At 43.1% G+C, this 23,413-nt stretch overlaps 2 protein-coding genes across 2 annotated transcripts; both read left to right on the top strand.

The window, feature by feature from the left end:
• The first annotated feature begins 212 nt into the window (after positions 1-212).
• On the top strand, positions 213-10,008 carry ifrd2 (interferon-related developmental regulator 2). The gene is made up of 13 exons (XM_006785398.3): positions 213-692; positions 1,270-1,326; positions 5,174-5,290; positions 5,475-5,559; positions 5,702-5,826; positions 6,029-6,186; positions 6,406-6,459; positions 6,571-6,749; positions 6,883-6,991; positions 7,099-7,233; positions 7,377-7,505; positions 8,343-8,435; positions 8,551-10,008. The coding sequence occupies exons 1-13, from the start codon at positions 650-652 to the stop codon at positions 8,629-8,631; spliced, it is 1,365 nt and encodes a 454-aa protein (XP_006785461.2). The 5' UTR covers positions 213-649; the 3' UTR covers positions 8,632-10,008.
• A 140-nt stretch (positions 10,009-10,148) lies between these two features.
• Positions 10,149-18,270, top strand: apeh2 (acylaminoacyl-peptide hydrolase 2). Its single transcript, XM_006785400.3, has 21 exons — positions 10,149-10,645; positions 11,876-12,011; positions 12,281-12,356; positions 12,440-12,515; positions 12,665-12,777; positions 12,890-13,024; positions 13,154-13,245; positions 13,351-13,388; positions 13,475-13,596; positions 13,696-13,756; positions 13,972-14,066; positions 14,212-14,263; positions 14,837-14,943; positions 15,077-15,209; positions 15,292-15,375; positions 15,484-15,564; positions 16,707-16,795; positions 17,006-17,199; positions 17,305-17,407; positions 17,731-17,837; positions 17,952-18,270. The coding sequence occupies exons 1-21, from the start codon at positions 10,528-10,530 to the stop codon at positions 18,049-18,051; spliced, it is 2,112 nt and encodes a 703-aa protein (XP_006785463.2). The 5' UTR covers positions 10,149-10,527; the 3' UTR covers positions 18,052-18,270.
• Positions 18,271-23,413: the final 5,143 nt, after the last annotated feature.

The following is a 23,413-nucleotide window of genomic DNA, read 5'->3' as shown; positions in this document are numbered from 1 at the left end:
GGCTCACACCTTTGAATCAATAAAACACGATTAAAGGCGAGCCGTTTGGTATGAAAACCCCAGAAATTTAAACTTATATTCAAAACAAATGCATGACTCAATTTATTTAATCATATCAAGTCCACAAAGGAACTTCATTTACGACGCGTGACGTTGGCTTTACACGTAACCGGAAAGGAGGGACTTTAACTGAACAAACCTGGCAACCCCGGCTGCCGGTTTTATCAGTAGCTACTGAGGGGAAGATGGTGGACTTGGCGACTACAGCGTGCTCAAAACTCCGTCCCAAACGCTTTGAAAAATACTTACCATCTCACCCTAGTATTAGATATAGATTACCCGGGGAAAATCATAGATAATACACCGGGGCAGCTGCTAAAGACAGGCACTTTTCCGCCAACGGACAACTCTTTATTCATAGACTGAAGAAAGCGAAAAGTTACGGAACGTGGTGTTGGTTGGTGATCGTAACGGAGGCTAGCCAGCGATAACACGAAAGAAGGTGGCTTAAAAACACCAACAAACCCCCTAACCCTTGTAAATACGAACAGGCTTCAGTTCTTGCTGTTTTCACGCCCGTCGTTCTAATCCTTGAGCTAGCTAACCTCAGCTAGCTTTGTTGTGAAACGGAGGATCAAAGCTGCTCGAAATGCCGCGGAGTAAGACGGGGAAACGTGGCTCCGGTAAGCCGGGTAAGTAGCAATAGCAGCCATGCTAACTCGAGCTCAAGCAGGAATATAAGGGAGTAGAAGTCTGAATACGGTTTGAGCAGATCTAACAGTACACTTGGAAGAAAGACTAGAAGTTTTAAGCAGGGGTATTTTTACCATATGGAATAGACGCTAACAGGCGGGCAGCCTGTTGCTTCCTAACTTTAACATGTGAGTTGTTTTGCACCCTGTCGTGCACATCCATGTGGGTATAATCAGTGCTACAGCTTAGCAGTGCAGTCTGCATTTGCTTGGCGTTAGTGCTAAAGTCAGTTTGACACTCTAATAAGCGCGAGGAGCGGTCCGGGAAAGCTTGATGCATTTTTTAATAGCTGCAGACTTCTGCATTAAGAATTATTATTTAAGCTCCTTTACATATGAATGCTTCAATAAATGCAAAAAAAAGGTTGCAATACAGAAATGAATGCCCATTTTTCATGTTTTCTTCTCCATCATGGCCATTCTTGCATTACATTCACCTTTCCGTCCGTTCATGAACCTGTCCACTGCTCCAAATATACAATCTATTTCAACCATCCGTTCATTCCATCATGTCCAGGCTCTCTCCGTCAGGAAGTTCTTCAGCTGCAGCTGTCGACTAAGGCGTCACTCAAAGGTAACTCCTCTGACTGTTGACTCCCGACCCCAGCTTCTACATCTGGTTCTAACCTTGTCCAGAAGCTCTTGAACCTCATGATAGTGCATGCAGCAAATCAAACGACCATGTCGTTGTCGTCTATTCCAGCTGCACTCTTCCTTCTGCGTGCCTTGGCTGTTCACTTTAATAAGATGTAGCAGTTATATCTGAATGTTCTCATTCTTTGTGTGCACGTCTCACTTGAACACCATGCACTTGTCCTGGCTTTAAGGCAAGATTAAAAGATAGACATTACAGAAGTATGAATGTCGTCTAATGACTTTTGACCTTTTCATCCACCCGTCCTGCTGCACTTACAGGTGTTTGGTTTATTTATTTATTTAAAAAAAAAAACTTTTCTTGTTTTATCACCATCTACTCTGATCGTGAACTGGAATTTTTTCTCTTCTTACCTGCACTAATACCATAAACAATTACTTGTTGCTTCCTGTGCGACTATGTCATGTATAAGCAATGTCAGGTCACTGTGACATTCTGGACGCTGAGTTAAAGTCACTGGTGACACATTGCTCTATGTGGCAATCCCTAACTTACCTTCACATGTTTCTTATTAACACATAATATAATCATGTTAATGTTTGAGCTTCCTTTGAGACCCAAAGCTTTCTGCAAACTTTAATGTACGGGATGGATGGACGGGGAGAATTTCAGTGTAAATCTTTGAAGTTGTTTAATTTATGCAGGATAACAGGATTTAAAGTTATGAGCCACAGTTAAGCAGTAATCCCCAGCTGGTAGAAACATGGGGAAACCAAGTATTTTACATGCTGGTCCAAAGTGTAAGTGTGGCTAAAGGAAGAATCCCAGATTACAGAGGATAGGCTTAAGAAAAGAAGAAGGAGAACCAAAGCATTTCATTATCTTTGGGAAGAGGCCAACAGGGGCAGAAACAAGAACCACGTGTATTATCAGTATTTAGCTTTATTCAGATAATTCAGTAGTACAGTGTTTTAAATCATCGACTTAAAAAATAGTGCGAATCTGACAATATGCAGATATAAATATCATTAAAATGACTTATTTGCCTGGGAGAAGGCAAGTACAGTGCTAACAGGATGGGGCCCAGGATACAACCTTGTGGAACACCTCATATTATTCAGTTGATGATGGATAATTATGAGAAATGACTGACAAAGTCCTATGTGAGAGAGATACAAAGACAACCCTTTAAAGCTATCTTTAACCTCTCAAGCAATATATGATTGTGAATGGAGACAGCACTGACAACCAGCAGTACCAGTAGAGAATACTAATACAGATTCCAGTAGAAACAGACTATTTAAACTCTAAAAACAGTAGTTTTTGTTATCGATGCAGATTTATGCATCAGTTTCCTGCAACACTCCGTGTGGTGTGGTATTTTAAGTTGAAGAATTTAGTTTTCCTTCAAGGTCTGTTTCTGGATGACTTCAAATAGGGCTTGCAGTTTTAGAACAAGCGCTGACGGTGAGAAAAATAGATGTCTGAATATTAGCTGTGCTGCTTGACTTCTCCAACTGTAGGGGTAGTGATCCATTCAGATGTTTAGCAAAGTGCTTGCAAGGAGAAGGCAGGTTAATTTAGCCATTGGAGTCCTATGTCTTCCATCTATAGCATGTGGGCTTTTTAAAAAGCTCCCACCTCCTCGGCTCGAATCTGTCAGCAGAGCCTTATTTCCCAGTGGCCGACCAACTGCTGGAGCCGTGTGAGTGATTGCTACGTAAGCATAAAGTGGCAATGTGGAGAGGACACGTGAGTCCTGGCGGGGAGCTCACACTTCACTAATTGGGCTGTGTGTGGGCAGGCCTGCGTAGGAAGGTGTGGAGCTCTGTGTAACCAGTGAAGTGACCAGCAGTTCAAGGATGGTGACTGGGAAACTGCTGACTGATATTGGCCCACAGTGTGTTATCTCAGCTACCAACAGTATGTTTGCCTCGGGCCATTCTGTCAGAGTAATCAGAACATCACATAAAGAAAGCGCACTTCAAGGAACGCTGTTTCGATCATCGTCTTTTTTTCTGAATTTACATTTTTTTTCCTGTATTTCCTCATGTGTTATTTCACAATTATTTAAAAGAAAAGAGTTATGTAATTATTAACTATTAAGTAGAGAGCAGTTGTTGCTAGGAATCATGAACCGATTCTTGGTAGAGACATTTGGTGTAGTGGCAATAATGAGACTCTGATTTGAAGCTAGATTCCCAAATATTAGGTGTAGCAGTTGTTGCTCGTACTGTTTCCAGAGCCTTTAAATGATGGATAGGAATTAATCAGCAATGATGACAAAGGAATTAAGCTGTGCTTGGCTTGTGAATACAGGTAAGAAACTCTGTAAAGGAAAAGGTAAAACTTAAGATCTGACAACAGTGGCTCAACAACTGAGTCCACTCCAGTCAAATGGCTGAACTTTAGCGTAGTTTACACTCTTTACTCTGAGGTCAAACAGGGTCCTAGTTTCTTTTCATTTCTTTTTTTTTATCTGGGAAAACAGGTGGAAATAAGTACAAGATATTGCAAAATGTGTCAACAAAGTTTCTGTATTTGCTGTGCTTTTGTGTTAGGTATTGAACAGAATGGAGTGACTTTCCTATTTCGAATTGCTCCAACACCGGTGACCTTTGGGCTACCCCAGCTGTCCTGTTTGACCTCGACACGAACGCCTAAACACACGCATACTCGCGCACACACAGTCTGACCGTTCTGGATCCCACACACTGAATGAACGAATAAATGAAAACCACACTGGTCTTCAGTAATCCCAACAACAGTAGAAAGTCCTGAGCCAGCAGGAGTGTTAGCTTAGCTCTGCATGCCTCACTCTTAGCCCTTCTCATACACACACGGCAGAGCTGTGTGGAAACAGAACATCTGGCGCTAATAAACAAATAAAAGATGACGGAGCATTACCTAACGGAAAATCCTTGGGTTATCTGGTGTTTGCTGTGGTTAGAGACTTCATAGTATCATGTTATCCTAATAGAGCACTTTTTTGTGGAACATTCGGCTTACTTGTCATTTAATAGAATGGGAGGCTGCTTGGTGTGATGCACTTTTTCACTTTCCTTGTGTTTTGTTTATTTTTTTTATATTCCACTCCAGCATGTCATTACATTTTTGGCTCCTTTCTCTTGGTTTGTGTGTTGTTTATTATTATTATTATTATTATTATTATTATTAAGATTCCTAATATGCAGCAGATGTAAGGTGGTCTTAAAAAAAACCGAGCATAAAAAAAAAATCTAAGTGCTTGAAAACATTTTTTTTTTCTTTGCTATACCATGTGCATACAAATGAAGCGATTCTGACCACTAAAGTCAGACTAAAATATTTAGCATTGAATTTTGTTCCACTGAATCTGACACCGTTCTGGTGTTTGTGCGAGTTTGGCTGCTTCCTGGTGTTTATGTTAAAGTCGAATGTGTTTGGGTTTGTTTTTTTGTCCTGTTAGTTTGGTAAGCTTCACACTAAGAGGAAGTTGTGCTAACAGGTAATATAAGTGATGGGTTACTCAACACGTCCTGCTGCCTTGGAAAATGGCAGAACAGGTTTCAGTTTTACTGTAATGTTTTTTTGCATATGATTGGAAGTGAGCTGCTTATAGTGACATAAGAGGGCCTCAGTGTCATCCAGATCTTCTTTAATCATATAATAATTGGGAGCGCTAATCAAAAAGTTTGGGCTAACTTCTGTTGTGATTTATAACAAAAAGAAAAAAGGATTATCTTAGACATTAAAGCATCAATGTATACAGTTTCCATCCATCTTCTTCCAAATATAAATCCTTTTGCTCTGCTGTTTTTTCTTATTTTATCTTTTCCGTCTCCAGGTGCTAAAAATGGAGTAAAGGGAGAGGCGGCAGGCAGCGATGATGAGCTGATGTCGGACGTTCTCAGCCACTACAGCAGTGCCAGCGAGAGCACCTCGGTGCTGGAAGAGGGCACGGGTAAATGCACTACACAGTTCATTCCTTCTGCATGTGCATTCAGTCTGGGTTAGGACCATTATTTTCTAATTGATTTGCCACTAAACAATCTGTGTATCTGTGGCCGGAGTCTCCAGTCAAAACTTCAAACAGTTGCCTTTTAATGCAGTCGTATCAGTTTTCTGTGTTGTTTGATCTTACACAGGAAGTGAGCAGGTGGATGAGCAAACTGCCCAGGAAGAAACGGAAGACAAACTCAAACTGTGTATAGACAACCTGACTGATAAGAGGTGAGAAACATTTTTTTTTTTTTAATTTTTAAAAAAATCATTTAAGAAGTGTCAAGTAAGAAAAATGAGCATGCAATGGCATTATTAACTGCAAACAAATGGCTCCAACACCTTTTGTTGTTGTTTCTTCCTCATGTCTTAGTGCAAAGACTCGCCTAGCAGCTCTTGAGTCGTTGCGACAGGCCTTCTCCTCCAGAGTGCTGTATGACTTCCTGACAGAGAGGCGCCTCACCATCAGCGACTGCCTGGAAAGGAGCCTCAGAAAAGGTAATGCAAAACAACACGAATGGGTCTGGATTGTTTCAGTTGATCTTGCTTTCTGCTAACCTGTTGATGCCACTTTGTACAAATTCAAAAGATTTATGAAAACCGTGTTTTGTTTTTTTTGTTTGTTTTTTTAAATGGAACGGAATCGCGAGAATGATTTAAAAACTGCAGGTACTGATAAAACACTTTCTCGTGTGTCCAGGCAGTGGGGAGGAGAAGGCGGCATCGGCCACGGTTTTTGCTCTGCTCTGCATTCAGCTGGGGGGCGGAGACGAGGCGGAGGAGGGCTTCAAAATGCTTCGCCCGCCTCTCACGGCCACCTTGAGTGACAGCAGTGCCAGCATAGCAGCTCGCCAGAGTGTGAGTAATCACATGAAACTTGTGAACGTTAATGCATTTAATGGATTTAGGATGGCCTATTCGGAGGGGGGTGTTTTTTATTTTCTGCTCAAATGTTATCTGCATGATTTAGATTCTAACTAAGCCCAGATTGTGTTAGGATCACACATGAAGTGTCGCTATCTGTCCTCAGATGTTTGTGTGTTAGTTTGACCGTTGTTGCATCTGTGTCCCCGTTAGTGTGCTAGGACTCTGGGGATGTGCTGCTATGTCTCATCTGCTGAAGATGGAGAGGTGAGAACACTTTGTAGCTTATCAGTTTAATTCTAAGAAGCATAAGCTGGACGTTTTCAGAGTAAAAGAAAAAGACTTGTGCTGTAATGCATTGATGTTACCTCCTCACAGGACTTAATCAAGTCATTGGCTCTTCTGGAGAGTGTGTTCATGTCTTCGTACCCTAATGGAGAGGGAGTTCTGCCCACACCGAAACCTGGAAGTGCAGGTCTGCACACTGCTGCCCTGCAGGCCTGGTCACTGCTGGTCACCATCTATCCTACTTCTAGACTGACTGTGCTGCTCAGCCAGTGAGTAAAACAACCTTCTTATGGCATCTTCTGTTATGTCTGGCAACTGACTTTAGTCTTAAAATGAGAGGCGACAGCAGTAGTATCTAGCAGTGTAGCTAACTGGTAATCGTATGCCTCTTTCTTGCTGTAGTCACCTCCCTAAACTACAGGCGTGTCTTCAGAGCAGCGATGTGAACTACAGAATCGCAGTAGGAGAGACCATCGCCCTGCTGGTGGAGCTGGGGCGAGAGATCGACGAGGTACACACCTGAACAATAAGAACAGACAAGTACACTCACTTACAGGCGTATAGGTTTAAACGTCTCCTGTGTTAGTGCACTACATATTTGCGTGTGAATGTCTGCAGGAGTTTGAGGTGGAGGACGGTGAAAGTCTGTGTGAATGCCTGAAGAGTTTGGCCACAGACGGCAACAAGCACAGAGCCAAGAACGACAGAAGGAAACAACGCTCCATCTTCAGAGAGGTGCTGCATTACATAGAGGTATGTTATCTCATGTTGGAGCTGTGTAAAGACTGACAGAAATGTTTTTAGGTGCCAGATGTTCTGTTTCAAGTTGCAGAGTAGCTTTCTTCAACATCGCTTTACCCACATCTGAGCTTCTCACTTCTCATTTCTTTCTCCAGAACGAGGACTTCACAGAAGAGAAAATCAGGTTTGGGGTGGAGAACGTTTACATTGACAGCTGGGTGAGGAGAAGGATCTACGACGCCTTCAAAGAGATCCTCGAGTCTGGAGTCAGAGACCATCTGCAGGTGAGGAAACGGAACAAAATGCCTTCATCTTTATCACTGATCACCAGAGTGGGCTTGTTTTCTTACAGCCTCATTTACTGCAGCTGCTCGGTGCTTTCTGTCTCTTCAGTCTTGTCTTCTGTCACATCTTGCACTGACTGCAGAAAACAAAAACCTGAAGTTGAGTGGGAAGACTGGTACTGGCTGCTCAGCCAGCAGGCTGCGAGGATACCAAATGTAATTTTGTGTGGAGGATATGCCAGTCGGCACACAATGAGCACACCTACACACGAGCCGCTTGTGTGGGCAAATCCCACTGACTCTGTTAGGTTTATTTAGGGCAAATAAGCTATGAAATGATGCACAAACACTCTGAACTAAATGATCCAATGTTTAAAGTGACGCCTCTACTGAAAAAATCCACTAGAATGAGATACTATACCTTTAAGAAGGCATGACGTGGTACTTAATTTAGTAAGTTTAATGTTTTTTTTTTTTGTTTTGTTTTTTTTAACTGGATTTTTTTAAGATGCCTTTTATATGTACCCTCCACTTGTGGTACAGGTGAGAGTTGCATATAGGTGGGACTTGTCAAGTGAAAGGTTGCTGGTTTGATTCCAGCTAGAGATACAAATCCCAGGAAGGGCATCCGACATAAAACTGCCAAATCAAACAGGCGGAGCTCCCCGCTCTCACAACTCCTTGTAGCAAGGGAGCTGCCAAAAATAGCTTTGTTTATGGAATAAAACATACATTTATTGCCCATCCTCCTGCATCGCAGTCTGCATAGCATAAATGCAACAAAGGAAAATCGGTTTTATCGTCGGCTCATATCGTCTAATTTTTGTTTTGGTGCAGTTCAACCAACTACTGAGAGACATCTTTGGCCTTGGCCCACCACTCATCCTGGACGCTGCGGTCAAAGGCAACAAGATCTCACGGTTTGAGAAGGTAACAGCAGCTTCTGCTGAAACAATCTGACCTTTGAGTATTTTCTTTAAAAATGTAGCGTTTGAAAGGACCGGTGTGTGATTACAACCTTGCTTTTATTTTTTGGCTTAAACAGCATCTTTTCAACTCGGCTGCCTTCAAAGCCAGAACTAAACAGAGGAACAAGGTCCGGGACAAACGTGCCGATGTCATGTAAGAGCACGGCCACAATGAAGAAACCGAGGAACTCCTTTCATGGATACAACGTGATGCCTTCAGCTCTTCGCAAGCATACACTCAGCAAACAGGGTTATTTTTGTTTGTTTGTTCAGTTTTTTTTTGCCACTTGTGCTCTTCACATGCAGTGTCATTCTCCAAATTTAAGGCGGCCAGCGTTTATTCTCAGTTTGCGGAGGATAGGTCCCGATGTTCTTTCAAATCAGGCGCCAGCTTTGCTGCCATAGCGTTTCTGATTCTCCACAGTGAACATGAGCTGTGAAACAAAGCAAAACTTTCTTTCAGTGGGATTATAACGACTCAATTCAGTGCAAATACAGAGGAAAAGGTAAAATCTCACTTACAGAGTCACACTCAGTTCAATCTGTTTTCCTGTCATCTGACCGGTGAGGCAGGTATTTTACATTTTGATACCTATGGTCCCATTTAATATCTTAACCTATCCAACAATGAACTGATGTTAAAAGAGCCAAGGACGTATTCTGGAAAAACACTGCCTCGCTACATTTCAGCTGCCAAACCAGAAACTAACTTTACAAACAATGCAACCTAAAAGAAAATGTGTGTGGTGTTTTGTGTGGGGGTGTGTTTTATTGGAAATTAATTCAATCATGACAATTGAAAATTAAAAAGAAAAAAAAGGGGAAAAATCAAATAAGAGGTAATATTGTCATGTTTGTATTCATATTTTTTTGGAGTTGTATTTCATTTTAACCATTTATAGTGAAGAATTGTATTTTAATAATAATTTATTAAAGGGGACATAATGTGTGTGGTTTTTTAAGACTTTAAAAAAAATACTACAACTTGTTTACAGACAGAATTATTGGATAAAGATGGTAAAATGAAGCTGCTGCCTCTTTTTTTTTTCTCTTGTTTTTGTTGCAGGTTGGTGACTCATACCATCTATCCATGTGTATGTACTGTAGATAAAGGGAAGATTGGGGTTTATGGAGATATGTTTATAAAATGTTGGATGATAACATACACACCACTAATCAGAGCTGCTGATCAGTGAGCAGTTTGGGTTTGTAAAGGGTCAAAGCCAACAGGTTTGACCCCTCACCCTGGATAAAAGTTATGATCTCACCAAACTATCTTATCGGTGCTTCTTGACAAAATTTTGAATAAAGAGAATTTAAGCACACTGTTTTCTCCTTAGTTCATAAAGTTACATCAGAAAGGAGGTCTAGTTTCTGCCTGGAAACATGATATTTAGCGAATCTAAGTGTTGGTGTGAGCACAGGTGCTTTACATGAAAATCCTAAAATATGTGAAATTATTGTAATTTAAGCTGTAATTACCTTTAAGAATAATTTTCCAAGCCCGGAGCGTAGTAATTGTACAGTGTAGTTTGGCCAAGTTAAGTCTGTTTTTTCAGAAAGAAAACACCTCATTAATCATGAGACAGATTTCACGCTGCCAAAATCCCTATTTATATATCACTGTGGACAGCGAGTAACCACTAAAAATTAATGTTTTTAAAAAGAATGTCCTGGTCACTTTAGTTCTAAAAAATTCTTCGCACTTTCATGCAGACTGTAAATGTTTCAACGGATCTCTGCTGCCTCTCCGTGGTCATTTCCCTCAACTACACCCCCCCAACCTGAGCCAAGTGGTATCGCCCATTCATGAATTCAACATGGAGTCGCTGGTGCAGCGAAAATCATTCTTCTGACATGTTGAGCTGCAGCCAAAGAAACGATATACAAACGTTAACAGAGCTGTGTGGAGGTACTCGTGAGTCGAGCTGCAGTGAGCCTCAGACTTCATATAGTTTTAACATTTAATGCACGATGTATGACCGTGCAGCGACTGTTGAAGTTTCAGGGTTTAAGGCTTGACAGGAACTACGAGTGAACCGCGACAGCCTCTGATGGAGCTCAGACAAATCACCGGGGTGTACGGAGAGGTGAGCGGCCTGCCTGCGCCTGTTTCAGCCCATGTGAGAGAGGAGCAGCTCCAGGAACCCCGGATATACACGGTGACAGCAGGTGAGCGCTCCCCCTCCCTCCCCATGTGTGCACAGATGATGATGATGGTCTTTGCAAGCTCCTTTGACTACGATGACCTGGATGACTGAGAACCTTCACAGACATGATGGTCATTATTTATTTATTACCACCCGGCTTCCCACTGTCAGCTAATTTATGTTCACTGCATGGATAGTTCATGAGAAAACAAACTGAAAACTCTGAACCTGCTCAGCACTGACCCCAAAATGTAGTGGAGTGGGAGAAAGGGGGAATAAAATGCACCCAGCTGAAACTTCTCTAAGTAAAATAGACGATTTATTATTAGTACATATGCTTCATAGTAGGAAGTGCTTTCCATTTAGGGTCCTTTTAAATTTAGTGTGCACTTGAAATTAACCCTAGCCATCTACATTCAAGAATACTTCCTTTTCACCAGCAGTTGTTCATAAGTAAGTACATAAGTGAGTGACTATGAGGTGATTAATACCGACGTGATCGCTTGGTCAGTAGGTCTTGGATATGACCTGATATCTTGGTCTGATGATCTAGAGGAGTAACTACTGGGACGTCGTGCCATGGTTGTATGAAGCTGTTAATTTGCACCTTAATGTGACAGTTTATGGAGTTATTGTGTAAGTTATTTTTTTAAACACTCAGTCCAGTAGTTGTCCAATCCAGCTCACACTCTCCTCATGTTAACTGGAATCAACAAGCAAGATTAAAAGAGCTCCTCACTACTTGCTTTCATTTCAGCGTAAGCAATCAGAAGATGTTTCCATGTGGAGGGCCGTGTTTGTTTGCTTTTTTGTGAGAGCCTGCCGTTTGAGTACAAGAGCCGTGACCTTGTCTTAAGGGTTTAAAAGGCTTTGCAGCGTAAACCCGTCTGTGTCGGGGGGATTCCATTCAGTCTCAACGTTACTGGTTCATTTTAAACGGGATTGTGAAGCTGAGGGATCGACGCTCGAGTCAGCTTTAACTCTGCAAGGAGAGCCTGCAACCCCCACCGTCCATCTCACAGGGGAGAAAAGCTATCGGAGAAAATAGTGCAACCATGAATAATAATTTAACTGGATCATTAAAATAACAAGTGAAGAAAATGAGCAGATATTTTGGTTTAATCTGACGGGGGAACACTATTTTTTATTATATTAACATTTGCTTGCCAGGATGTCATGCAGACACATATGGCTTTTTCTCTGTTCTGTGACAAGTAATAAACTTTTCTATGTTCACTGTGTCCATGTGCAGAGTGGAGTCAGAGCGAACTTGTCCGATGCTCCAGACTCCGATACTTGCAGGAGTTCACGCTGATCTCGGAGAGCAACAATCACAAGAGCATCAGGACTGTTCTTCCACCAGGACCGTGTGTGTCTGTGTCCGGAGAGTGAGTTGGGCCATAATTTAATAGTAATAATAATGGGACATTTTCTAATGTAAAATCTTAATTGATTGGCAAAAACAGTGCCTGAAAATTTCTACTGACTTGATCTCAGGTGGTTTTACTTGTCCGCCTGCTGCTGTGATGTACGAGTGCACCACAGGGTGTCTCAGAAAGCTGGAAATCCACTGAGTGTGGTTGAGGTGCAGTAGAGAAGCAGTGGATCCCTCTGTCTGCATCAAATTTAGGAGTCAGTTTTTCTTTTCTTTTTTTAGGTTGTTGAGTGGATTCTCTCCCATTCGAGGCCTGAGAGCTGTTATCAGAGAGACGAGCGGTCACCAGCTCCTCGAGGTAAGAAAAACGGGACGCTTCATTTTGTAATGTCTGCATTCGAGCATCTTAACAGGCTGCTGTTTATGGTCGTGTCTGTTTAGATATGGAACTGCCACGGCCTCAGAAAATGCCTCAACCTGACTGCTCTTAACAAACACGGCCGAGTGTATGACGACGGTGAGATGAAATCCTGACGTATCACCACCAGAAACCGATAAGAATCAAGGACGCGGTCTCATCACCGTGCTGCCATATTGTTCCGCATCTATTTACGTCTGTATTTTTAAAACAAACAAACACTTATTCTCACATGTGTTTATTTTCAGCCCAGTTTGGCTGCCTGTCGTGGTCAGCGTGTGAGAACAAACTGCTGTACGTAGCGGAGAGAAGCAAGAACGCATCAGCCGAAACGCAAGATGGGGGACACGCGTGGAGAAAGGTATGATGCAAACATATGTTCGTGCTGTTTTGCTAACCTTAAAGCAGAGTGTTTGAGTGTCGGACTCTTGTTCTGTTTCTTTGGGGGGACGTGGGTTCCGATGCCCAATCAGGACAGGAGTTTGTACTGTGAAGATTGGGGGGAGGCCCTGACCAATAGGAGTGAGCCGGCGATTTGTGTGGTGGATTTGGAGATCGGCGCGGCCAGCGTGTTGGAGGGCGTTCCGCCTGATGTTTCACCTGGACAGGTGAGGATGCAGACGTTTACGGCACTGAACCGTAAATGTTCAAACACCTTATTCTGTAAGTAACTTTCATACAAACTTAACAGGAGGATGTTTTTTTCTCTCTGTACATTTGTGTGTTTTTATCTCCAGGCTCTGTGGGCTCCCGGCAGTCAGGCAGTGTTTTTCATTGGCTGGTACCACGAACCCTTCAGACTCGGACTGAAGTTCTGCTCCAACCGGAGGTTAGAGAGCTGCTTTAAATGCGCTTCCAGAAACAGTATCTGTATACATATACATTTAAAACGTACTTCTTCAATTTATGTCTCTGTTGGTCTAAACTCTTTCAGGTCAGCCTTGTTCAAGATTGACCTGTGTGGACATTGTGGTGAGAGCATTCTCTTTGTCTGTTTGTTAATATATTAAAGTTGTGCCCCCACTTTGCTCAGCTAGCCCTCTCGTCTTCCAAACCAGAACGTCTGTCGGGGGAAAACCTTTCAGTGTCCAATCCCAGGCTAAGTCCTGATGGGTCCACGCTGATCTACCTGCAGGGTGCGGTGTTTGGTCCTCACAACCAGTGCCTCAGTCTGCAGCAGGTGCTGTATGTGTTCTCATGTGTGGGGTTTTTGTGCATGTCTGTGTGTTCTTTCTCTTAATGGTTGACTGCAGACTGACTCATGGATCATCCTCCACAGCTGGATCTGGAAAGCGGGCAGACATCTACGCTGCTGGATGTTGTCAGCAGGCCACAAGCTGGTACGTTACAGTTCCTGAAGGTGCCAAAAGAGAGGCTCGTGTCAGTTTCAATTCGAATTTTGTAACTATGATGGATGAGTTTTTCAAAATTCAGATTTGAAGAACTATAAATTCTCACAGTAAGAGATTAATGCATCAAGAGAACTTGTGATTGCTCGTAAAGATTGAGGAGCTCGGTGGAGAGTTGAACTCCTCTGCACGTCTTTCTGTTCCAGGTGAGTTTGCAGGCATGTATGAAGCGCTGCCGTCCTGCTGCTGGTCTGCAGACAGCCAGAGAGTAATGTTCAGCAGCGCCTGCAGGAACTGGAAGGTAACAAACACATTTCTCTGGCACAACCTGGTATAACTGAAACAACTCCTATTTTTTTTTGTCTATAACATGTTGTGTTCGTGACACACACACACACACACACACACACCTTCTCCATGACTCATTTTGCGTTTCTCTCTTTCAGGGTCTCTTCCTAGTTGACAGAAGATCAAAGATAGTCACCTCCCTCTCTGATAGTAAGAGTCCATCCTCTCCTCCACCTCTATCACCACCACCACCTCCTCCTCCTCCTCTTTCCCTCCTGTCCTCATCTCCATCACTTCTTTTCCCTCCTCCTCCTCCTTCTCCCCTCTCTCCTCTGCTCCCCCCTCCCCCTTTCCCATGTTGGGCTTCCTGTCCTCTCCCATCTCCTCTTTTCCCTCCTCCAGACGATTCCCCCTCTGTTTCTCATTCATCGTCTCCTGTTTCTTCGACTCCTCCTTCCCCTTTTCTTCCACCTCCGCCTTCTCCTTTTCTTCCGGTTCCAGTTCCTCCCCTGCCTCATGAATCTCCCCTTCCTCCTCCACCTCCACCTCCTTCTGATTCTCTTTCTGAACCTCTCCCTCCTCCTCCTCCACTGTTTCATCTTCACCAGGAGGACAAGGGAAAACAGAAAGGTATGACAGGACCAAAAAAAAGAACAGCACATCTTGCCTCTCTAAGGGTTGACCTTTCTCTCTGTTTGTTTCACCCCTGTCAAGAGCCCCTGTGTTTATTCTTCATCTCTTCTTTCACCCTCTTCACCTCCGTCTTTGTTTCCTCCTCTTCAGACCTCTTGGATTCTTCTTCCCAATTTTATGGCAGCTGGAAACTGCTGACGGTCCAGAGAGACCTGATGGTGGTCTGCTGCTCCAGCCCGAACACCCCTCCCACTCTGGTCGGACAAACCACGACGCCACATGTGAACACAAACATGCAATGCATGTGCGAATGTTTTCAGTTATTTAAAATGATTTGATATGTTTCTGTTTATCTGCTTCTTGTTTCCACGGGGATGGACGTGCATGCAGAGGGTGGGGTTTGTCCCGCGTGCAGGTGAGGCCGTGTCCTGGCAAACTCTGCAGGAGCCCCTCATGACCTTTGACTTCAGCTGGAAAGTTCTAGATGTGACTCTTCCATCGGACGAGGAGAACGCAAACTACCGTGAGCTTTCAGTTTCTCCTTCAGTAGACGTGTTTTGAGTTTCAGCTCCATTGTCCTCTTACTTCCTCTCTGTCTTACACAGCTGGCTTAGACTTTGGTGCAGTCTTGGTTAAACCATCTCGTCCCCTTGGTGAAACCAGGACACCTCTTGTGGTCTTCATCCATGGTCTGTATTCACGTCCCTACTTGTTATGCCGTATTATTGCCTTTTTTCTGTCTACCGTGTGGGTGATTTATTAAATCGTTTTCCTGTTATTGCTGTTTGCACCACTAGGGGGCCCTCACTCTCAGTTCCCTGCAGAGTGGAACAGCACCACAGCTGGGCTGGCTAAACTCGGCTTTGCTCTGCTCATGGGTGAGATACATGTGCTGCTTAGATTTTGTCAGGCTCTCATGCCGTGCACACAAATGAGTTTAACATTTTGGAAAATGAGGTGAATTTAATTTAAGGTAAAGATTAAAAACTGGATTAGCTTGTTGTCTTCAGAGAGTTATAAATACAGCAAACGGTATATTTGTTTCTTTTTTGGTTTATTCACTTAATAGTAATAATTAAACAGTCAATAAAAAGTACACATGTGAAACAATGGAGTAAAGGCTCTGATTCGCTACCCATTTTCTGCTGCTTATCTGAGTCCAGCTCTCAGGGGTAATAGTCTAATCATAGAACCCCAGACCTCCCTCTCCCCAGCCACCTCCTCCAGGGACATTGAGATGTTTGAAAGCCAGCCAAGAGATAATCTTTCCAGTGTGTCCTGGGTCTTTCCCAGAGCTGCCTCCTTGTAGGACATGCCTGAAATACCACTCTTATGCAAGGGCCAGGAGCCCTCCTAATCAGTTGCCTTAACTACCACAGCTTTCCCTTTCAATGTGGAGGAGCAGCAACTTTACTTTGAGTCCCTCTTCAGTGACTCCTCACCCTTTCTCGTGAGAGTCCAGCAACCCTTTGAAGGAAGTTAATTTTTGCAGCTTGTATCTGCGATCTCATTATTTCAGTCACTACCCAAAGGCTTGGGACCATAGGCGAAGTCAAAGCTTTGTCTTCACACCAGTCAGTCGGTCAGTGTCCTGCTCCACTCTATCATCACTCATAAACAGGACCCTGACATACTTAACCTCCTCCACTTGGGTCAGTACCCTGTCCCTGACCCGGAGTCGACACACCTTTTTTTCAGCTGAGAACCGCGGCCCAAGTGTGTCTCTGATTCTTTTTATTCTAAATATGAACCATTTTTAAAAAAAATACATATATATACATAAATACACGATCATCCCACCATTACCAGATACGTTACGTTATCTTGTTTTGTTTTTTAATAAAAGAAAGAAAATACAGAAACTTAATATCTTCTGGTGAACAAGCAAATCAGTCACCGTCTACAACAACTACAAGCCTTTCAGGGTTAATATTATTAATATTAATATTGTTAGTATTTCTTTAACATTTTAGTTTTGATTTTGCGGTTTTTCCTTTTCTAATTTTGTGTCTCTACCCAGTGAACTACAGGGGATCCACGGGGTTCGGCCAGCACAGCATTTTGTCACTGATCGGTCAGATCGGGAGCCAGGATGTAAAAGATGTGCAGGTATGTCCTTTTTGTTTTTTCTGCTCCCAAATCCAGGAAAGAGTGATGTCAGCAACAAATCCTGCCAGTGACGCAGTTTGTCAGAATTACAAAAACAGAATTATTTTTCCCATATTTGACCATATCTGCACATGTAGCTCTATCACTTGCACAGTCACCCCTGCAGATGTAAGGAAATGATCTGTCCTGGCTTCCTTGTCTTTCACCCAGAGGGCTGTGCTTACTGCGCTGGAGCGTGACCCGAACCTCGACCCCGATCGCTTGGCTGCAATAGGTGGTTCTCACGGCGGTTTCCTGGCCTGTCACCTGCTCGGTCAGTATCCTGAGTCCTACAAAGTGTGCGCAGCCAGGAACCCTGTCATTAATGCTGCTACTCTATTGGGAACCAGTGATATAGTGGACTGGTGAGGCATCCATGCAGATATGCATCGACAGATGAGAGCTTTTGTTGTGCTGAATCAGATCAAATCCACTTCATACGTGAATGCTTTCTGTCACCCCATCTCCAGGCGTTACACCAGTGCTGGGTTTCACTACTCGTATGACCAGATACCCACTGCTGAGGCCCTGGCTGCTATGTTACAGAAGTCACCCATCGCACATGCCGCCAAGGTCAAACACAAACACAAAAATCCCATGTGATAACCTTAATGAAATGACCAGAAGCGATAGCTACAAAGCTGCTTTAATAAGGAAATCTTCTTTAGACCCCTCTAGAGCTCACAATGCTGATTAAATCCCAGACCTCCACAATGACGAGACAAAGGTGCCTCAGAGATGTTGTTACCGCTCTTATACTCTCAGTTGTGTCTCTAAAAACTAAGCCCGCCCTGTGGAAGCTCAGTCATTGCAATTGTAAACACAGGACTTTTTTATAGTGATGTTTTTTGAGTCAAAAATGTGAGTAAAGAAATGTGCTGTGTGACAATGTGCAGATCAAGGCTCCGGTGCTGCTGATGCTGGGAGGCAGAGACAGGAGGGTGTCTCCACACCAGGGGATGGAGCTTTATAAAGCACTGAAGAGCCGAGGTTCACCTGTCAGGTACGACGGGGCACAACAAACTACATAAAGACAATCTGACAGTGTGAGCCCTGCCACACTGGTTTTACTCGTATTCAACTCAGTCATTCCTGTCATTTATTTCTTTAAAATCAGGTTGCTGTGGTTTCCTGAAGATGGACATTCTCTGTCCAGAGTGGACACACAGGTTGACTGCTTCCTCAACACAGCGCTGTGGCTGCACCAGCATCTCTGACCACGCACGCACACACACGCACGCACAGCCACGAGGCCGTTTTTGTTGTTTTTTTGCTTCAGCTCGACGCTCTGAGAAAAGTGGTAGAAATCTGGTTTTTGATCAAAGCTGAGAATCTTAAACATCGCAGACTTTTTCATAACTAAACAACGCTTTTTGAGGTAAAGTTAAAAAAAAAATCAAAAGCATGAAATAAAGAACATTTTTACAATGCAGCAATCATGTGTGCATGTCTTGTTTGTTTTATCATACATCACTTTGTACCTTTATCTAAGTCAGGGGTGTCAAACATAAGGCCCAGAGGCCAGAATGGGCCCGGTAAAGAGTTCAATACGGCCCACTGGCGAGTGTATAGATTTTGACGTTTTAAACTGTATTTTCATAATTTTTACAACTTTTTCTATTGAAAGAAATGTCTGTTTCTACACTAGATAGAAAAAATGTATATTTTTCTTTTTCTGTAATTTTATGCACTGGTCCGGCCCACCTCAGGACCAGTGACCCTATGTGGTCACTTCCCAGTCCAGGCGGGCAAAGATCTACCAGCACACATGGGGCATGTAATTTAAGGAACTATCCAGCAGATGGCAGTCTCTTCATATTGTATCCATAGACATCAGCTGGCTATGCATGTGTTGGTTCAGATGCGTGAGATTAGCCCACTTAAATGAGTAGCCATCAAACAGGTGGTTGTAATCACACCTGCTGCTTTCAAGATAACACAGAAAAAACATGAAAAGTGGAAAAACTGAAAAATCAAAGCAAACCAGGACTCCAAGTGTCATTTGAGTCTTTGTAAACACACAGACCCGCTGCAGAGCTGCAAACCACCTGAAACCTAAGCTGGAGCCTTTAAATGAGACTCTCAAACAGCTTCCTCATGTGGCTGCCTGAACAAATAGTCTACTGTAATGCTGACCTTTAAGCACAGGCAAAGAGATAAAGCAACTCCGGGAAAGAAACGTGTTTAGATTTAATGGTGATGAACTGTGCAGGAAAGAAATCCTAGATATCTAGTAAAAAAAAAATGGTTGTTTAACTCTTTAATCCATTTTGCACTAGGCTGGAATTTCCCTTATTTCTGGGGTGCTTCAATCATGACTTCCCCACAAACACCGGAGTGTTTTAATATAAAGCTGTAATTTTCCACTCGCAAACCTTGCACTTGGCTAAGAGGTGTGCTGAAACAGCAGCAGAGCCAGTTTGTCAGTACTTTGATGGCCTTGTTGACAGCGGCCTTGAACAGTACCACCGCTTCATTTCCCAGACAACACAAGTGGACATTCCTACAGCTGATAGTACTGACAAGTGAAATTCACAGATGCACATTTTGAAAGATTAAGTGGCGAGATGAGACGCCGAGGTGGGCGATGTCCTCCAGAGGTCTCACGCTGGTGTCCCAGACACGGTGGCGGAGATAATTGGCCTCCCCACCAACACTTTGCTCCTGTGGCCTTGACTGCAGCAGCTGCCGCCTAATGAAGTCACTGCCACGTGGGTGTTGGGTGGGGTCACCAATTCTGAGTGAAAGACGGAGGTTGCGTTGATGAGGAAGTGACAAATGAAGGCAAGAGGAGTGAGACAGAAGCGACCCGGTGTTCGAGACAATGAATGAGCCAGATAGAAGGGAGAAGTTCCTCTCAGCGGTATTTGCTGTGTGGGCTGGGGCTCAGAGGTGAAGCATTGCTGAAAGCTGGAGACAGGGAAAAGACTCATGCTCATGCTGGGTGAATGTAGGAGGTAGACAGACAAAGAGAGGGAAGAGTGAAAGTGTGTTGTCTGACACTGGTGGACAAAGAGCCTTTGGTGTTTGGTTCATTCTGGTGCTTCCCCGCCGCAGCTGGCTGCAGGACAAGTAAAGTAAAAGAGAACAGCAGAGGACGATGGAAACGAGCAAGGGAATCAATCTGGCAGTGTTGCAAGTGCATCCTCTGGAGAGCATGAGCAACAAATGTAGCGTGTCCTTAAAATCTGAGGGAGCTGAAGGAGTGGAAGACAAAAGAAAAAGATAGATATCCTAAATCACTATCTATAGCTGATGAACAGTATCTGAAAGACATGTCCTTAAGAAATAGAAGAAAATCAAGTAAAGATCCGACACAGGACCTGAGAGATACACTTGGCCTTTCACTTGATCAGTTTGAAGCCTCATTAGAAATGGCCTGAGTGGAACGTGGCTCCCAGTCAGCCATTCTTAGAAATCAACAAGCCTGGAGAACTATTCCTGAACAGTAGAAATTACAAGGAGGAAAGGACAAGAAAGCTCAGCTAAGAGAGATCAGGCTGTGTGAAGAATAAAGGTGGTCATATCAAGCGCTCATTTTTAAGCTCATTTTTGCAGAATATGCTTTTTATGTGTTTGAATGTTTCAGCAATATTTATTAAAATTTTCCAAACAAAAAGTAAAGAAATGAGGACGTGATCAATACTTTTGTACAGCACTGTACACATACTTACATACACATGCCAGAGGAAACAGACCTAAAGAAGTCTTTCACTGCTGCGTATATTTTCAAATCCACATAATAAAACAAAAACTGCAAACTGTGTTAAAGGTGAATGAGATGGCATTTGATGTCGACGGGCTTTGAATTTGTCTCACTTTTCTCCTGGCTGCAAAAGTTCGTTCCAACATTCATTTCCTAGTCATCAAACAATGGATTTACAAGGTGAGTAAGTTTAATTCTCAGCCGCAACCTTTCAACATCTGTTGCCCTTCCACTTTAGAGTGGGAATTTCCCATCTCCCCACCCACACCCTTCAGCCATGGCCTTCACCTGTGGACACTGGTTGTGTGCCAGGGTGTTACGTGTGCATTGCTGAAAAGAGCGAGTACAAAAAATTGTTCCTTTTACTGTCTAACTTTAAACAAATTAATAAAATGCATCCCAGGCCTTTTATTCCTTAGCATGCTTACAGTACATCCCTCAGCATTGTCCTTAGTCCTTGTTATTTCCTTTGTCTCGTTGTTTTTTAGCATGAAAGAGCGATTGTGTGCACACACAGTGTTCATTCAGGAGCCTATTAAAATGGGCCTTAAAGAGGGGAAGCAGCATTTTACCATCTCCCTTTTGATTCACCCTTTGACTGTAAAAGGCTGTTTGAACAGGAAGAGCCCCAGTCACTAAAGGAGAGACCTTCCATTGTGTTAGCGCTACGTGGATTGCAACCTTTCACTTTTATTTTTTTGGCGTCATTCCTTTTCTGTCATGTGAGCTTTGTTTAGAGCTGTTGAGTCACAACAGAGCCGTTTTGTTTCTGGGATTCATGAAGGGATAGCTTTGGGTTTGTCATCGATACAAAACAAGCTGTGCCATTGTCTGTAGAGTCTGGGAGGTAAGGTGTGTTGGTGGTTATGTGGGCACAGTAAGTACTTTTGGGGTCTACTTCTTGTTTGCTTTTGGATCAGTGTGTTTATAGAGCTTACAAAGTGTTTCTGTTTGTCTAAAAAGGAATCTTTTGGATCATTTTTCCATATATGTGCCAGTGCATTAAAGACCCAAGTGTAATTATACCTGTTTCCAAAGCAAATGAGAAGCAAATGTTAAGAGTTGTTTTTTCTTGATTCCAGGATGATGATCTGTCTTGGTCTAAGACATTTCCCAAATTGAATTAACAGCAACATGAGGAAATCATGTGGCGTGTTGTAAGAAAATAAGGTTTTTAGAATTTAACGATGGGCAATAAATCCTGAGATAAAGAGCTTCTAAGTGTTGAGCCATTCTGAACGGCTAATACATTTCTCCCCACTATGAGTGAGCAGTAAATCTACATCTACTGTATTATCAAAGTCTCCAGCAGATCATGGGAATATTCCCCCTTTAGCTGTGGGAGCTGTCTGGACTCCATCATACACAAACCTCTTTTCATCTCTCCTCCTCCAACCATTTGGCTCGGCTCCATCTTTCTTTTGTCACATTTATCTTTCTTCTTATTCCCATGCTGCATCCTAAGCCACTTTTGTACCAGTGCCATGCAGGATAATAGCAAGGGTGGGTAGGTGGGAGGGGGCTCGCTGTTATCCTGAGAACAACTTACACCAAAGGATGACAGGACAGCTGCAAACCCCTCGTGGTGCTGATATATTGATATCTCTTATTGTTGTTGCTGTTTGTTGTCGTAGTTACCATGAGAATGAACGACCTGTTGGTTAGAGAATCTGCTAGAACTGAAGGTAGGAACATGTTTATAGATGCAGCATTCCTTCACCTGAATTTGATTATACAGGCCGGGGCAGTGCATAATGGTCTTTATCTAGCAAAAAAGAAGGGAAAAACAGTGAAAGTTGATATTTATGTAATTGAAAAGACATTTTACTGATTTTTTTTCACTTAAGGAAGAGTTTACTTGCTTGTTTTGTAGGTCCTCTAGAAATACTTGCCTGTAGCATTTGGAAATCTGACCACATTTTTAGGGGAAAGGGGTTTGGCAGATGATGTTGTTTACTAGGCAGAGCAGACATTAAGACACTAGTGCTTTAATAGTATGTAAAGGATTCATTGTTGTCGGGATGAGACATCTTGGTCTGGCTGGAATGCCTAAACACTTTGATTTTTAGCCTCTGAGGAAGGAATACAATGTTTTCAAGGCTCGGTTAGAGTGTTGTTACATAAACACTCTCAAATAATTTGCCAAACTATACTACATTGCCAGAATTATTCACACACCCATCGAAATCGTTGAATTCAAAAGTTCCAACCTCTTGCATTGTCGCAAGTGTTTAAAATGAAACACCTAAGCATGCAGACTCCTAGAAATATGTGTGAAAGAGTGTCTCAGGAGCTCAGTGAGTTTCAGCGTGGTACTGTGATAGGATGATACCTTTTCAACAAGTAAAAAGGTATCATCAAGTCCAGTCTCGAAATTTCCTCACTGCTTAGTATTCCACAGTCAACTTTTAGTGGTATTATAACAAACTGGAGGCAACTGGGAACCACACCAACTGAGCAATGAAATGGCAGGCCATGTAAATTTACAGAGCAGGGTCAGTGGATGCTGAGGCGCAGAGGTCGCCAACTTTCTGGAGAGTCAAATTCTACAGACCTCCAACTTTCATGTAGCCTTCAGATTAACTCAAGAAAAGTGTGTAGAGAGCTTCATGGGTATCCATGGATGAGCAGCTGCATCCAGGCCGTGCATCACCAAGACGAAGCAAAGTGTCGGATGCAGTGGTGTAAGGCATGCTGCCACTGGACTCTAAAGCAGTGGAGATGTGTTTTTTGGAGTGATGAATCATCACACCTCTCCATGTGGCAGTCTGATAGAGTCTTGGTTTGGTATTTGCCAGGAGAACGGTACTTGTCTGACTGCACTGTGCCAAGTGCAAAGTTCGGGGGATTGTGGTGTGGGGTTGTTTTTCAGC

This window comes from Neolamprologus brichardi, chromosome 20 (genome assembly GCF_056152115.1).
Source record: "Neolamprologus brichardi isolate AB-2024 chromosome 20, ASM5615211v1, whole genome shotgun sequence".
NCBI classification, from domain to species: Eukaryota; Metazoa; Chordata; class Actinopteri; order Cichliformes; family Cichlidae; genus Neolamprologus; species Neolamprologus brichardi.
Note: the sequence above shows the minus strand (reverse complement) of the source record. Positions and strands in the feature narration are given on the sequence as shown.